Source organism: Oncorhynchus clarkii, chromosome 23 (assembly GCF_045791955.1).
Source record: "Oncorhynchus clarkii lewisi isolate Uvic-CL-2024 chromosome 23, UVic_Ocla_1.0, whole genome shotgun sequence".
Lineage (NCBI taxonomy): Eukaryota > Metazoa > Chordata > Actinopteri > Salmoniformes > Salmonidae > Oncorhynchus > Oncorhynchus clarkii.
This window is the reverse complement of record NC_092169.1, coordinates 20248702-20266369: the sequence shown is the minus strand read 5'-3', so window position 1 is coordinate 20266369 and position 17668 is coordinate 20248702. Positions and strand designations below refer to the sequence as shown.

The window sequence follows — 17668 nt, the reverse complement described above, 5'->3', positions numbered from 1 at the left end:
GATAGATTACTCTTCATTATTTCTCTTCATATGACAAGGATTAAAAAGCATTTGCCAGTAGATTGTCTACTTGATTCATGACTTTTGAAAGTATGATGTTGATATGAACAGTCCAATCGAAGCTGCTGTAGATATAACATTGTTTGACATCATTTTATCTGTGGCCAATGACCTTGAGACTTCTTGGATGGGCACTTCTAATATAACTATGGTAGCACCCAAGGGGCTGGAATTTTCGAGCTCTACCCTTAGATTTGCCGGGGACATAGTGTCCCCATGAGTGACAGAACACTGAGCCAATCACGGCGCAACTAGAGAACATTACCCAATCACGGCGCAACTAGAGAACATTACCAACCGCTATGCTCCGTATCCCCCCCACCACAGAAATCACTGAGCTAGGCTGAAACACCTGCAATTTGGAGCTGCCTTACTCAAGAAGCAAAAAAGACCAAGTTTGTACGCAGCTTTATTAACTCTATTATTATTATTTATTTATTTACATTGTTTGCAAAGTGATATGTGACCCGTATTAATGTCAAAATAACATGCAAAACAGGCAACCCATCTTTTCCAAACACAAGTCAATCAAATGTCTTTATAATGCCCTTTTTACAGTGCTACACAGAAACCCAGCCTAAAACCCCAAAGCAATGCAAATGTAGAAGCACAGTGGCTAGGAAAAACTCCCTAGAAAGGCAAGAACCTAGTAAGAAACCTAGAGAGGAACCAGGCTCTGAGGGGTGGCCATTCCTCTTCTGGCTGTGCCGGGTAGAGAGTATAAGAGTACATGGCCATTTAAGGCCAGATTGTTCTTCAAGATGTTCAAACGTTCATAGATGACCAGCAAGGTCAGTACCTCAGGTGTAAATGTCTGTTGGCTTTTCATTGCCGAGCATTCAGAGGTCAAAACAGCAGATGCGGTAAAGAGAGAGAGAGTCAAAGCAGCATGTCCGGGACACGGAAGCACGTCCGGTGAACAGGTCAGGGTTCCCTAGCCGCAGTCAGAACAGTTGAAACTGGAGCAGCAGCACGACCAGGTGGACTGGGGAAAGCCAGGAGTCATCAGGTCAGCTAGTCCTGAGGCATGATCCTAGGGCTCAGGTCCTCCGGGAGGGGAGGGAGAGAGGGAGAGAGAGAGAATTAAATTCACACAGGACACCTGATAAGACAGGAGAATTACACCAGATGTAACAGACTGACCTTAGCCCCCCGGCACATAGACTATTGCAGCATAGAAACTGAGACAGAGGTGGGTCGGGGGACACTGTGGCCCCATCCGACGATACCCCCGGACAGGGCAAACCAGGCAGGATATAACCCCACCCACTTTGCCAAAGCACAGCCCCCACACCACTAGAGGGATATCAACAGACCACCAATTTACTACCCTGAGACAAGGCTGAGTATAGATATTTCTGAGTAGATAATTCCATAAAAATGGAGCTCTATAGGAGAAAGCCCTGCCTCCAGCTGTTTGCTTAGATATTCTAGGGACAATAAGAAGGCCTGCGTCTTGTGACCGTAGTGTACGTGTCGGTATGTACAGAAGGACCAAATCTGAGAAATTAGTAGAAATGCCAAAAACCTTCGTAACAGTTTGTGGCTCTAGATTAGAACGTGCTCCCAATGATTTTTGTATCCTCCGTATTAAGGGATTTCCTACTTCTGTTCTTGAAAGTTTGAGTCCCAGTGAAGGTTTGATTCCTAACTATGGATCAGTTTTAGTGAGAGGAAATCTGAGATAAGAATCCACATTAATTACTTTTTAGAAATGGTTTCCCCCCAGGGTGTCAAAGCTGAAGTGTATTGTGCAGCCAATTAACTCTAGTTCATGTTAATCCGGTTGCCAGGGATTCTGTCCATACACACAGATTATGAGACTGGTTTCAGGTATTCTGTTAGCCTATACAGATGTAGGATCTTAATTTGATCACTTTTGTAGTGTATTTGAGTTTTTAAAAGGCTTCTAAAATGTGTAATTGCCATTTTGAAATTTCAGACTTGATTTGCCCTAACAAAACATTCATCAACCCCTACAAAAATGTACATTAATTATAATTCACATTTCCTGTTGCTACAGGATTCTTTTTCTGCTGTAGCAAACTGGCAAAAATTAAGATCCTACATCTCTATATTGGCTGTAGCTGGTTTCTGGTTGGCATGTATTTGTATATATATTTTTCATATTGTGTGATGTTAGTGAGGTGTTTTTTTAGGAAGAGCCTGAGGATTTGTAGCTGAGTTAAATACTATTTAGTATTAATGAGGGGCATTGGGTGATGTCTTGCATTGGGTGATGTCTTGCTGATGTCTTGTTGCTTGAAGTGCCTTCACTGTAGCAGCTCAATCTGTTCCTCCCTCTAGAGTTGTCTACTTCATTTCTCTCTCCTGAAATGAAAGTCTACCTGTATTAGTCACACATCACTCTGTGAAAAACTTGCCACCTGAAAGTTGTCTGAACGTAATAGTTTCTATCTCTGGATTGAAGTGTAATACACAATGAAATGGATTAGATGCTACCCTTCATCACCTGCTGAAGAACGGGTGTGATTGTATTCAATCCCCTTCTTTGGTTTTACACGACAGAGCATTCATTATTTGCGGTGTGTTTCTCATCCTCTGTCTCTCTCCATCCCTCTTTCTTTTTTTCTCTCCCTCCCTCCATCCATCCCTCCCCCTCCCTCCTCCCTCTCAGGGCTGTCTATCCGTAGTGTGTGTTGGAGGGCAGACCGTATCCTGGCGGGGACGCAGGACAGTGAGATCTTTGAGGTCATGGTTCGGGACAGAGACAAGCCTCTGCTCATCATGCAGGGTCACTGTGAGGGAGAGCTCTGGGCTCTGGACGTCCACCCCAAGAAACCGCTTGCTGTGACCGGCAGTGATGACCGATCTGTACGGTCAGTCTTAACTCCAGCAGTAATTTAGCTCGTACATCATCTCCCTCAGAAGCATCTTTACACTAGCATCTTTATAGACACAGTAGTTATCATCAGAGCTTTCTTCCCTAATTTATCCTTTCTCAGTTTACCCAGGCCACCATCCCTGTTCATTATATTTTAATGTACCACTTCATCCAGACTTTTCATCTTAATTACATACACTCAGTGAACCCTGACCAGTAGTACTACTCGTCCTTCTTGGTTCACTGGTTCTCCTCTCCTTCAGACAGCCCTTAGTTTGTCAGACACTGTTCTACGCATTTCTAACCGGGACAGTTCTAGCCCAGAGTTCAGCGCTAGCTATAGAAAAGTCACAGCGCCAGCCTGTGCAGGGGACAGACACTTGATAATGAAGCCACACACAACCCCTTTCTACCAGGAGAGACAGAGTTCTCTGTGGGCCTGGTAACACTTTATTTTAACGGTCCCTAATAAACCATACATTAATCATTATGCCCACATTTATAAACCATCTATTAATCATAAGTAAAGTATTTTTGCAGTCCCTAATCTAAAGTGAGCGCTATCTAACCCTAACCCTTAACATAACATAACCTAACCCAACCGTAACCATTATGCAATCTTTTTGTAAATGCTTTATAAATGGTTTATTACGGACTGTTAAAATAAAGTGTAACCCTTAATTCAAGCCCTCACCCTGCAGCAGTAACTAGCTCATTAAAACATCTGTCTTAGTCACTTAGCTGCTACTGATATCTTCTTCACTTAATACTTTCTAATGGGTGTGGCTACAGAAGCCATGTTCATAGCTGAAACTGGGCTGATTGGGTATGACTGTGTGTGTGTTTGTGTGTGTGTGTGCGCGTGTGTGTGTTTGTGCGTGCGCACGCGCGTGTGTGTGTGCATGCCTGCATGTGTGGTGTTCTCAGGTTGTGGAGCCTGGCAGACCATGCCCTGATAGCTCGCTGTAACATGGAGGAGGCAGTCCGCAGTGTGGCCTTCAGCAACGATGGCTCTCAGCTCGCTCTGGGCATGAAGGACGGCTCCTTCACCGTGCTCCGAGTCAGGTACTGCTAAAATGTACCTTCACTACCTACCTTTAGTCCCTAGAGTCAGTTAAACTAACACCCACTCACTCACACACGTGTAGCTCACAGTTACAGAAAACATCCACAAACAAACACTTTTAGGTCCGAGTGTCAGGTACAACAAACTCCCACCTTCCATATCACTACCTCCTTTAGTCCCTAGAGGCAAGTGCAGTACAGCACGCACTGTCTTGCACATTTAGTTCCCAAATACAGGCACCACTTACCACACATGTAGTCCCTAGACTAATCTTTAGTACAACAAGCACTCCTTTCATAATCTGTTTTAGAGCTCAGTGTTCAGTACAGACTCTCCTATCGGGTATAGGACCATCACCTCCCGCCTTTACTGCTACAAGTTCACGTATCTCTATTACCCACCTTAAAGGTTACTACAAGCTTCCCTCCGGTGAAGTGGGATTTTTGGAGCAGCGGACACCTTTTGGTAACATAATATCCTCACCAGTCCCACTCCCATTCACAAGGGGGTGATAGGTGATAGCATATTATTTACATATTTAACTTTTTTTTATTTTGTGATAGCAAGGAAAAGTAATCTTCCCTTGCTAGTATTAGCTAGCTGGCAGCCTGGGTAGCAGGCTTTAACCTGTCTAAAAACATAGCAAGCTAGCTAAGTTTTTTAGCCTCCTACATCTGCATGTGAAATAATCTGAGTTATAATAAAAAAATATATATATATACACTACCGGTCAAAAGTTTTAGAACACCTACTCATTCAAGGGTCTTTCTTAATTGTGTTACTATTTTCTACATTGTAGAATCAATGTGAAGACATCAAAACTATGAAATAACACATATGGAATCATGTAGTAACCAAAAAAGTGTTAAACAAATCAAAGTATATTTTATATTTCAGATTTTTCAAAGTTGCCACCCTTTGCCTCGATGACAGCTTTGCACACTCTTGGCGTTCTCTCCAACAGTCTTGAAGGGATTTCCCACATAAGTAGAGCACATTTTGGCTGCTTTTCCTTCACTCTGCGCTCCGACTCATCCCAAACTATCTCAATTTGGCTGAGGTTGGAGGATTGTGGAGGCCAGGTCATCTGATGCAGCACTCCATCACGCTCCTTCTTGGTAAAATAGCCCTTACACAGCCTGGAGGTGTGTTGGGTCATAGTCCTGTTTAAAAACAAATGATAGTCCCACTAAGCCCAAACCAGATGGGATGGTGTATCGCTGCAGAATGCTATGGTAGTCATGCTGGTTAAGTGTGCCTTGAATGCTAAGTAAATCACAGACAATGTCACCAGCAAAGCACCCCCACACCATAATACATCCTCTTCCATGATTTACGATGGGAAATACACATGCAGAGATCATCCGAACACCCTCACCGCGTCTCACAAAGACACGGCGGTTGGAACCATAAATCTCAAATTTGGACTCCAGACCAAAGGACAAATTTCCACTGGTCTAATGTCCATTGCTCGTGTTTCTTGGCCCAAGCAAGTCTCTTCTTCTTATTGGTATCCTTTAATAGTGGTATCCTTTAATAGTGGTTTCTTTGCAGCAATTGGACCATGAAGGCCTGATTCACACTGTCTCCTCTGAACAGTTGATGTTGAGATGTGTCTGTTATTTGAACTCTGTGGAGCATTTATTTAGGCTGCAATTTCTGAGGCTGATAACTCTTAATGAACTTATCCTCTGCAGCAGAAGGTAACTCTTGGTCTTTCAATACTCTGGTCCTCATGAGAACCAGTTTCATCATAGCACTTGATGGTTTTTGCAACTGCACTTGAAGAAACTTTCAAAGTTCTTGACATTTTCCGTTTTGACTGACCTTCAAGTCTTAAAGTAATGATCGTTTATCTTTGCTTATTTGAGCTGTTCTTGCCATAATATGGACTTGGTCTTTTACAAAATAGTGCTATCATCTGTATACCCCCCTACCTTAATGCTCAAACGCATTAAGAAGGAAAGAAATTCCACAAATTACATTTTAAGAAGGCACACCTGTTAATTGAAATGCATTCCAGGTGACTACCGCATGAAGCTGGTTGAGAGAATGCCAAGAGCATGCAAAGATGACATTAAGGCAAAGGGTGGCTACTTTGAAGAATCTGAAATATAAAATATATTTTGATTTGTTTAACACTTTTTTGGTTACTACATGATTCCATATGTGTTATTTCATAGTTTTGATGTCTTCACTATTATTCTACAATGTAGAAACTAGTAAAAAATAAAGAAAAACCCTTGAATGAGTAGGTGTCCTAAAACTTTTGACCGGTGGTGTATATTCTTATACTTGCTGGTGTAACCTAAAACAGTATCCCAGTTTTATATGCTGCTGTTGTATTCATTATGATATCAGCTAAAAATAGAACATCATGTTTTGGTCATGGAGAAAAAGCACATGGCTAGCTAGTTGGCTACAGCAGTTTCTACCATTTCACAATAGCCTGGAATCACTTGTTATTACCTATAAACAAAATACACTTTTGGGTGGATTTGTGTTGTTTTGGTTTACTGTTTGAACAGTCGCTGAGATTATTTACATTTGGTTATCAATGCAAAATAGGCTACTTTGATGAATAGCCTATATAGCCTATAGATCAGATCAAGGAACCAAGCGACTACATTGCCCCCACGGCTGCGGAAGGAATGATACCGGGCATCTCAATTTTCAGGTAATACACAAGCTTGTAAGTCCCTTGTAAGCTTGTATTACAAGGAGCCGTCCATTTTGTGACAAAAAAGTGCAACACTAGCGTGTGTATTTACCTTAAGTGCTTTTTCCCCAGTGGAAGCTCACCAGTAGTCGAATGGCCATTTAGGAAAATAATTTAATTTAGGAAATTAAGGAACGTTTTTACTTTGGTTAGTTAGCTTTCATAAGTACTTGCATTATAGCAAAGCTGGCAAAAGTATTTCCAGCATCAAACTCTTCAGATACATCTCGTAAAGAAGGGCCATAAAGTTAAGCAACCTAGCCTACAGTGCCGCCATGGGCCAAAACCTCCGGTTTTAACAGCCTTCAAATGAGATGCTGAATTCATCACTTAAAGCCTGACTGAAGGCCCCAGTTTAATTTACTCCCCAGCAGATTCAGTTGGTACTCTGGCACTTTCCATTAGGTTATAGTAAATTGGTCCGCAGTGCTGTTAATCAATACGTTTTGAAGTGGCTAATCCTCACGCTGCACTTTGAAGTGAACAGTGCTCCTGATTTGCATTTAGTCTATCGGAAAAGAACGGGTTTACAGCATTAGGAGCAGCTTTTTATGATTGGATGAATTTATGTTGCCTGGGGCTGTGTTGTGTTGTGCTGTATGATTTTGACTGAGAGCTGGTGCGTTTAAAAGAGTTTGACTTGTTACTTTGACTTTTTATCGACCTCATCGTTGAATATAGCTGTTTGAGACACACACCACTGTATACATTGATATTCCCCATAGGTTATTCCCTATGATTACTGTTCACCATATCTAATCGTTAGGAATTTGTCAGGATAAGGGACAAACATCACTGGCACTATGATTCACAATTACAGCACATTATAAGAATACGAAGCCACACTTGTCTATACGTCCTGTGATTACATACTTCCTTCCACCTTTTGTGATCGTACCAACATTAACATTACCAGAGAGCAATTTAGACAGAAAAACATAATTATGTCCCCATCTAAAATGACCCTTGAAATATGAGTTAATCAAGTCTGGGCCCGCGGAATTTCTTTTGGGTGGGCGCAGCAGGTGTGATAAGACTGTGGTGGTTCATTGTAATGCGTCCTCCTCAGAGAGAGACAGCAGGAAGATGAGTTTAGTGGCGAGGCTCCCTCTCAGTGTTTCAGCTGGCCTCAGAGTCATTATGACAATGAATGGGCCCAGTCCATCTGCTGCTGCTCACTGTTGGTTAGATAGATGAGCTAGCCAGCCAGCCTCCTGCCTAGAGCCAAGGGATTCACTCTTCTTTTCCCTCCCTCCCTCCCTCCCTTCCAGGGACATGACGGAGGTGGTGCACATTAAAGACAGGAAGGAGGTGATCCATGAGATGAAGTTCTCTCCGGATGGCAGCTACCTGGCCGTGGGCTCCAATGACGGCCTGGTGGATGTGTACGCCGTGGCACAGCGCTACAAGAAGGTGGGCGAGTGCAACAAGTCCTCCAGCTTCATCACCCACCTGGACTGGTCCATCGACAGCAAGTTCCTCCAGAGCAACGACGGTGCGGGTGAACGCCTCTTCTACAGGATGCCAAGTGAGTGAATCACCGCCACCAGCCGCCACCACGTTTTGGCAACGTTGTGACAATGTTGTGCTTTGGCAGCTTGGCTTTGCTTTTGACAGATTCTGCTGTCACTTTGAGAGTGACTCACTTTGCAGAAAAGCAACGCTTCATAATGACAAAATTGTCCCTGTGTCTCTCTGAACTAGGCCATGATAACCATGGTATAACTCCTATTATCTCAGCTTACTGGGAACACTATCCGTGATTGAATCTGATGTAGCGGTTTCTTGTTTCCTTGTTGGGAGAAGGCGCGTAAACAGATCACACAGCAATCAGCTTGACAGTAAACAGTAATTTGGTCCATGAATCGAATGTGGATCACAGCTAGCTTAGCGCCACGCCAAACAAGCCCTTGTTACACACACACCAGCAGCAGCAATCATCACATCACATCCGGCTTTAACATTGATGTGTTTTCTACTTATTTGTCTCTTCTGTCTGTCACACAGGCAAGGCCCTTCCCAGGCAAGGCTGCTTTCTAGGTGGCACTGTCTAAAACTCTAGTCAGCTGCACAAGCCTCCCAGCCACTACATAACCACTGTCTGCACACACACACACACACACACACACACACACACACACACACACACACACACACACACACACACACAAACGCACAAACACAAACACACACACCTCTCTCTCTCTCAAACTACACTACACTTTTTTTGGAGAGCTGTGTGAAAAGCCCTGTCAGAGTGAGTGACTCAGCGTTGCTCCAGGGTGTTTAGTGTCAGCAGGCAGACTGTCTAGACTGACAGTCAGGAGGGCAACAGGTTATGCTGCAGAGAAGACAGGAGAGAGGGGAAAAATAGTTTGGTTGCTACATTTTCCTATTATTTATTAGGGAAAATATTTGACATCAATGGGTCATTTCTTACATTTACCTCAAACATATTACTTTAATGTGTTTGTTCATTTGTGTTTCCTGCTTCACTTATCTGTCTTGTTAACATTGCATTATTTTGCAATTATAAAAGCCAAGGGAATATTCTCTTAGAAAGTCAATTAATTACGATAATAGAATGTCGTCAATCAAGTGTTGAAGCATGGTAGATTTTCTCATTTCACTTGTCCCATAGGGATTCTAGATAGCTCCCTCTTCCCTGGGGGTTAGACTAACAAACCACGCGCATGCACATGCAGAGACACACACACGCGCACGCACATACACAAATATTCATGCTGAGGACCCTAATTAAAAAAGGAGCTCCACAAGTGATGCAAGCTTCGGACAGAAAAGGGCTCCCGGCTCGAGGCTTTGTTTACGTTGCTATTTGGTTTATTTCTTGCACCAATTAAACCCCTCATTAACACAGGAACAGGGTGTTTGTTTGTTAACACCTTCAGTCTCATGTTTATGTAACCTTTACCTACTTGTTGAGTAAACGTATTGCCTTTTAGTTCCTGCTAAGAACCTTAGCAGCTAGGTTAGTAGAGTTGTAACAGAGTCAACATTATTTAAAGGTAATATTATTTACGCACAACAAGCTGGTTTTACAAGATACATGCATTCTACCAATGTTTGTCATCCATCCTGCTTTTCTCCCCTGAAGTTGGGAAGCACCTGAGCACTAAGGAGGAGGTAAAAGGGATCCACTGGAGCTCGTGGACAAGTGTGATTGGTCCAGAGGTGAGTGGGATCTGGCCCAAGTACACCAACATCAGTGATGTCAACTCTGTGGACGCCAACTACAGCAGTGCTGTGCTGGTTACTGGAGACGACTTTGGTCTGGTCAAACTGTTCCGCTTCCCCTGCCTAAAGAAAGGTCAGTAAATGTCTTTGTTCTAAATATGCAACATGCCATTTTTACTTTGGAGTCATTACAATAAAAAATACATGTGAACCCATGCAAATATAGAATGATGAGATAGGGAATTATGTTGAACACACTCCCCTTCTCTCATTTCATTTTGACTAGTTTTTCTTTCCCTGATGTTGTGAACAGGGGCAAAATTCAAGAAGTACATTGGCCACTCTGCCCACGTGACCAACGTACACTGGTCTCACGACCTGCAGTGGGTGTTGACCACCGGAGGGGCTGACCACTCTGTGTTCCAGTGGAAGTTCCTGCCTGAGGGCGTCATGAACGGAGGACTGGAGACCAATATACCACAAGGTACGTACAGTATTTAGCCTGAGGAACCTGGGGGTTTGATTTAAGAATGTATTGTATGGTTCTAATGAGAGATCCCATATTGTCATGTTGAGCTGGTGCTGAAGTGTTCTTGGGTAGATTTGTGCATGAAATATTATTTCATATGATTAATCTACCTTAGAGTGACTACAGTACACAATATCCATGCTCTTGTCAAAAGCCAATGTAATGACTATGTGAGTGATTGTTGCAGCAGTGAAATCAGTTTGCTTGCTGCCACTGTCTCCTGGTATCGGTTCCCTCTAGATGGCCATGCGGACTCGAACAGTGAGGAGTCTGACTCTGACGTGTCTGATGTCCCGGAGCTGGACTCTGATATTGAGCAGGAGACACAGATAAACTACGACCGACAGGTGGGTGTGTGGAGCTTACAGACACTGGAGGGAGTCCTATATGGGTCAGACAGAAAGTGGGTGAAATCAGGTTGAAGATGATACACGATATGAGAGACATTGAGAAAGTTCCATATGAGGAACAGGGAGAGTGTCTTACATGATGCAGAGAAAGAATGAGTGTCAGTACAGTTGTGGGATCTTAATTTGACCAGTTTGTTCGAAGTAATAAAATAATAAAATAATTTAAGTTATAATTTCTTATCGGAAATTTTTTTGATAGACTATAGTTTAGTTGTGAGATCTAGTGAGAAAAAGAGAACTGTGGGTTTTTAGTGAATTTATGTAAATCACGAGGCTCATTTGAATTTCCTGCGGCACAGGGAAATGATCTGCGACAACAGGGTAATCAAATGAAGATGCTATATTCATATATGAGAATGACAGTTGAATGAAATGAGAGGAGAATATGCCCCATTTAAACTGGTGTCTGAAAAAAAAACATGAGAGCCAAGAGAACACACTACTCAAGGCTTAAACAATACCCTGTTTAAATACCCTACAGTAGATGAGGCAGAGAGAGAATAAATTGTTAGTCAGTGTAATCTGAATTGGAATGGCCCGTTGTTAGTCAGAATGCCTCCAGCCCTATACTGTATGAGGATCCTGAGGCATCCTGAAAGTCAGTGAAGGTGCCGAGTGGAGATATTCTGATATTGATTGATGTTAGCAGAGAGAGGCTGCGAGGCGGACGGAAGGGGAGATAATATATTCAAATAGCAGAGTGCTCCTATCAGCAGCTTTGTATGGGATCAGCGCTGACTGAGACTTTATTTGTCGGAAAACGCCTGGGTTGCCATGGCATCCATCACATGCCTTATCTCCACTGGCAGCTGGATCTGCATTTGTTGCCGTGACGATGCGGGTTGGTGCCACACGGAGCGCTGCCATGTGTGCTCTGGAGATACATGGCCGGCTGTGCCAACACTGCTTCATGACAGATCAATGAGTTGCCTGTTTAAAGTTTAAAGTGTGGGGTAAAAATATTATTGTCCCTGCATCTCTTAAGACTTCATTTTTGTCCTCATGCAACACTTTTCATTTTGTTGATTGTTTGTTATTTGTACTATTTCATATCATGGTTCGGTAAAGCATATGATGTGTTGTAGGAGCACGAAGTCAACATGATCACCATTCGTGTTATTTAGTCAACCTTAGCTGCTTGTGATTGTGGGGAAAGTGGAAGCGGGTTGACATGATGTACAATATGAGGGACTGTTGTTGTTGCAGGTGTAGAAGGACGACTGTGTGTGGTTGTTTCAGGTGTATAAGGAGGACCTTCCCCAGCTGAGGCAGCAGAGCAGAGAGAAGAAGCAGCAGGTCGGCTCCCTGAAACGCCAGAGAGGGCCAGATGAAGCTCTTCGTCTGAAGTTTGTCCACGGGTAATGGGTTCTTATGACAGGTCTTATGGGTCTCATTTTGACTGTGTTACTGAGTGTTCATCAGAAAGAATACTCACACGTGTGTTTTAGGTGTCATCTTTTCAATGTCAAATTGGTTGAGATGACACTCCACCATTTGGAATGGCGTGATAAGGACAGATGTCTTGCATTGAATTGAGAGGAAATCGTGTGTTTCCATCGCGATGAAACAATCTCTCTCTCTCTCTAAAATTGGCCTGTCTGTGTCAGCTGTTGGAATATGCAAATCCCTTTTCAAAGCTGTAGTATTTCAATCATGTGTGAAGCAGTTAACATTACTGATTCAGCACGAGCAGCCATTAAATACCTCCCTGTAGCAGCTCTAATACTCCCTCAGTGTCCTTTCCTTTTTGTAAAACTTAAAGACCTCACAGTGGGGGAGGCAGAAGTCTTTCAGTGTTTGAGCGATGAAATAAATGCCGCACATTTGATTAAAATTCCCCACGACGGGTTTATTAGACACTCTTATATAGCCCATGTAGGGGCTGAGAGAGCATATGAGCTTTTATGTTTTTATTTAGAGTACCTTTTAGATAAGGATCCTACCTTCCCAGTTTCAGAAAAATAGCCGTCTTATCTTAATATGTCATTTTCCCTAGTCAGCTTTACAGAAACACCCAGGCAACTCAGTCAAGGAATTAATTGACATTTTTGTTTCAGTATACAGTCCATTCCGGAAAGTATTCAGACCCCTTGACTTTTTCCACATTTTGTAACGTTACAGCCTTATTCTAAAATGGAATACGTCTACACACAATACCTCATAATGACAAAGCAAAAACATGTTTTTAGACATTTTTGCAAATGTATTAAAAAAACTGAAATATCACATTTACAAAAGTATTCAGACTCAGTACTTTGTTGAAGCACCTTTGGTAGTGATTACAGCCTCAAGTCTTCTTAGGTATGCCGCTACAAGCTTGGCACACCTTTATTCGGGGAGTCTGTCCTATTCTTCTCTGTAGATCCTCTCAAACTCTGTCAGGTTGGATGGGGAGCGTTGCTGCACAACTATTTTCAGGTCTTCAGAGATCTTCGATCAGGTTCAGGTCTGGGCTCTGGCTGGGCCACTCAAGGACATTCAAAGAGTTGTCCCGAAGCCATTCCTACATTGTCTTGGCTGTGTGCTTCAAATCAAATCCAATCAAATTTTAATTGGTCACATACACATGGTTAGCAGATGTTATTGCGAGTGTAGCGAAATGCTTGTGCTTCTAGTTCCGACAGTGCAGCAATATCTAACAAGTAATCAAACAATTCCACAACAAATACCTAATACACACAAATCTAAGTAAAGGGATGGAATAAGAATATGTACATATAAATATAAAATACAGTATATACATCTGTGATGAGTAGTGCAAGATATGTAAACATCATTATTAAAGTGGCATAATTAAAGTACATTTGTTAGAGTGGCCAATGATTTCAAGTCTATATGTAGGCAGCAGCCTCTCTGTGTTAGTGATGGCTGTTTAACAGTTTGATGGCCTTGAGATAGAAGCTATTTTTCAGTCTCTCTGTACCAGCTTTGATGCACTGACCTCGCCTTCTGTATGGTAGCAGGATGAACAGGCAGTGGCTCGGTGGATGTTGTCCTTGATTATATTTTTGGCGAGTGAGAGGTTGTTTTCCTGACACCACACTCTGAGTGCCCTCACCTCCTGCCTATAGGCTGTCTTGTCGTTGATGGTGATCAAGCCTACTACTGTTGTGTTGTCTGCAAACTTGTTGATCGAGTTGGAGGCGTGCATGGCCACGCAGTCATGGGTGAACAGGGAGTACAGGAGGGGGCTGAGCACGCACCCTTGCGGGGCCCTTATTTTGAGGATCAGCGAAGTGTAGATGTTTTATCCTACCTTCACCACCTGGGGGCGGCCCGTCAGGAAGTCCAGGACCCAATCGCACAGGGCGGGGTTGAGACCCAGGGCCTCAAGCTTAAATGAATGCTGAGCTGTGGTCAATGAACAGCATTCTTACTATAGTACTATATACTATACTTAGCTATTCCTCTTGTCCAGATGGGATAGAGCAGCGTGCAGTGTGATGGCGATTGCATCGTCTGTGGACCTATTGGGGCGGTATGCAAATTGCAGTGGGGCTAGGGTGACAGGCAAGGTGGAGGTGATATGATCCTTGAATCGTCTCTCAAAGCACTTCATGATGACAGAAGTGAGTGCTACTGTGCGATAGTCATTCAGTTCAGTTACCTTTTCCTTCTTGGGTACAGGAACAATGGTGGCCATCTTGAAGCATGTGGGGACAGCAGACTGGGATAGGGAGAGATTGAATATGTCCATAAACACACCAGCCAGCTGGTCTGTGCATGATCTGAGGACGCGGCTAGGGATGTGCTGTTGGAAGGTGAACTTTTGCCCCGGTCTGAGGTGCGGAGCGCTCTGGAGCACGTTTTCATCAAGTATCTCTCTGTACTTTGCTCCGTTCATTTTTTCCTCTATCCTGACTAGTTTTCCAGTCTCTGCTGCTGAAAAACATCCCCACAGCATGATGCTGCCAACACCATGCTTCACCGTAGGGTTGGTGTCATGTTTCCTCCAGACGTGACGCTTGGCATTCAGGCCAAAGAGTTAAATTTTGGTTTCATCAGACCAGAGAATCTTGTTTCTCATGGTCTGAGAATCCTTTAGGTGCCTTTTGGCAAACACTAAGCGGGCTGTCATGTGACATTTACTGAGGAGTGGCTTCTGTCTCGACACTCTACTATAAAGGCCTGATTGCTGGAGTGCTGCAGAGATGGTTGTCCTTCTGGAAGGTTCTCCCATCTCCACAGAGGAACTCTGGAGCTCTGTCAGAGTGACCATCGGGTTCTTGGTCACCTCCCTGACCAAGGCCCTTCTCCCCTGATTGCTCAGTTTGGCCCTGCGGCCAACTCTAGTCTTGGTGGTTACAAACGTTTTCCATTTAAGAATGATGGAGGCCACTGTGTTCTTGGGTACCTTCAATGTTGCAGAAATGTTTTGGTACCCTTCCCCAGATCTGTGCCTCGACACAATCCTGTCTCAGAGGTCTACGGACAATTCCTTCAAACTAATAGCTTGGTTTTTGCACTGTTAGCTGTAAGACCTTATATAGACAGGTGTGTGACTTTCCAAATCATGTCATACCAATTGAATTTACCACAGGTGGACTCCAATCAAGTTTCAGAAACAGGATGCACCTGAGCTCAATTTCGAGTCTCATATCATAGAGTCTGAATATTTATGTGAATATGGTATTTCAGTTTGTCATTTTTTATTAAAAAAAATCTGTTTTCAGTTTGTCATTATGGGGTTTTGTGTGTAGATTGATGAGGAAAAACATTTCTTTAATACATTTAGAATAAGGCTGTAACGTAAGAAAGGTGGTAAAGGGGAAGGGTTCTAAATACTTTCCGAATGCACTGTAAGTGGCTTTCACTCCCCTTAATATAGTAGAATTATGTTTATTGGTGTGACCTATTTCTGTGTGTGTGTGTGTGTGTGTGTGTGTGTGTGTGTGTGTGTGTGTGTGTGTGTGTGTGTGTGTGTGTGTGTGTGTGTGTGTGTGTGTGTGTGTAGGTACCGCGGCTACGACTGCAGGAACAACCTGTTCTACACCCAGGCGGGGGAGGTGGTGTACCATGTGGCAGCGGTGGGCGTGGTCTACAACAGAGAGCAACACAGTCAGAGGTTTTACCTGGGCCACGATGATGACATCATCAGCCTGACTGTACACCCACTCAAAGACTATGCAGCCACTGGACAGGTACACATGTAAAATCTCTCTCTCTCTCTCTCTCTCTCTCTCTCTCTCTCTCTCTCTCTCTCTCTCTCTCACACACACACACACACTGATCTTAATCACCTCTTCGTGAATGAATCCAGGTTGGCAGGGACCCAGCCATCCATGTGTGGGACATCCAAACCCTGAAGTGCTTCTCCCTGCTCAAGGGCTTTCACCAGAAAGGCGTTTGTGCCCTTGATTTCTCTGGTATGGCTATGTATTTTCCTGGGCATGTAACTTATGTCATTATCAGAATGTAATATCAATACAAGCCTATTGAATGATCAAAGCCCATAATGCTTCCTAATTTTTTTAATCATATTTTGTAAATGTGTTGTCCATGGGTGTTCTGTCCCTATGTCTGTTAAGATGTCAAACTAAGAGTAGCTTGTTGTTTCTGTGCAGCGGATGGGAAGAGCCTGGTCTCAGTGGGCATTGATGAACACCACTCTATCATCGTGTGGGATTGGAGGAAGGGGGAGAAGCTGGCCACCGCAAGGTACTAAAAGCTTTTTCACACTGGCTGATAGCTACTAATTGTGTGATCAGTGGGGGTGTGCATTTAGACATTTAGAGTTATTACAAAAACAGGGTTTTATAGAATAGTTCAGCTAAGCTGGGTTCAAATTGTAATTTTTTCTTTCAAATACTTTAGCTGCGCTTGAATTGAGCTTACCTGGCACAATGGAACTTATGGTATAGTCCTAAAAGTCTGACAATCCAGGCAGGCTCAATCAAGTGCTCAAAGTATTTGAAAGACATCAAATTCTACTTGGACTCAGGTTTGTTGTCTTAATGATAACACATTTGTAGAATCAGTTAGGAGTTTTTTCCTGACCACATTACATGTCCAGGAAAAACTTAGGGCTCCATGTATTTGAGCTGACAGAATGTGAAGTGGATATTATGTCTCTGTTATTCCCAGGGGACACAAAGACAAGCTGTTTGTGGTGAAGTGTAATCCTATCCTCATGGACAAGCTGGTCACAGTGGGAATCAAACACATCAAGTTCTGGCAGCATACAGGTGTGCCCTCCTGTTCTCCCTGGCTGTCTCTCTCATACCATCAGCAGTGTTGGGGAAGCTACTCTGAAAATATAGTTTACCAAGCTACCAATTACTTCACACTAGAAAAAAAATCAGCTACACTAAAGCTACCCTTAAGAAAAATATAGTTCCATAGGTGTTTTCACACAGGAAAGTGATCCGCCCTGTAATTCTTCTTATGAACAACTATTTAGCTTGTCAGGCATGGTATGTTTATTGAAATCAATTAATGTATGTCTGATTTTCTAACGGTGTGCTGTCTCTGAAGGTGGGGGCCTTATGTTCAAGCGAGGCATCTTTGGGAGCCTGGGGAAACTGGAGACGATGATGTCCGTGTGTTATGGTCGGACAGACGAGCTGGTATTCTCTGGAGCCGCCACAGGGGACATATATGTCTGGAAGGAACCCATGCTGCTGAAGACCATCAAGGCCCACGACGGACCTGTGTTCGCCATGTACTCCCTGGACAAGGTTCTGTACTGGATATCAGCCCTGTCTGCTTTCAACTAACTGTTGGTCAACTAGTTTCCGCTCATCTTATAATCATGATCTCAATAATCATAATATAATAATAATTGCATGGTTATTTTGACCAATGACAATTGGGAATGGCTGTTGTTGTACTCAGTGGCTTCCCA

At 43.3% G+C, this 17668-nt stretch overlaps 1 protein-coding gene across 1 annotated transcript in view; it reads left to right on the top strand.

Annotated features, from left to right (window-relative positions):
* LOC139381104 (echinoderm microtubule-associated protein-like 6) overlaps window positions 1–17668 on the top strand; it is an 88797-nt gene that overhangs the window by 38223 nt on the left and 32906 nt on the right. The window contains exons 7-18 of the mRNA XM_071124389.1: window positions 2699–2900; window positions 3833–3970; window positions 7962–8218; window positions 9806–10018; window positions 10199–10369; window positions 10655–10761; window positions 12064–12182; window positions 15779–15965; window positions 16085–16190; window positions 16389–16482; window positions 16909–17009; window positions 17299–17501. Of these exons, the coding sequence (XP_070980490.1) occupies window positions 2699–2900; window positions 3833–3970; window positions 7962–8218; window positions 9806–10018; window positions 10199–10369; window positions 10655–10761; window positions 12064–12182; window positions 15779–15965; window positions 16085–16190; window positions 16389–16482; window positions 16909–17009; window positions 17299–17501 (1898 nt within the window). The remainder of the gene's footprint in view (window positions 1–2698; window positions 2901–3832; window positions 3971–7961; window positions 8219–9805; window positions 10019–10198; window positions 10370–10654; window positions 10762–12063; window positions 12183–15778; window positions 15966–16084; window positions 16191–16388; window positions 16483–16908; window positions 17010–17298; window positions 17502–17668) is intronic.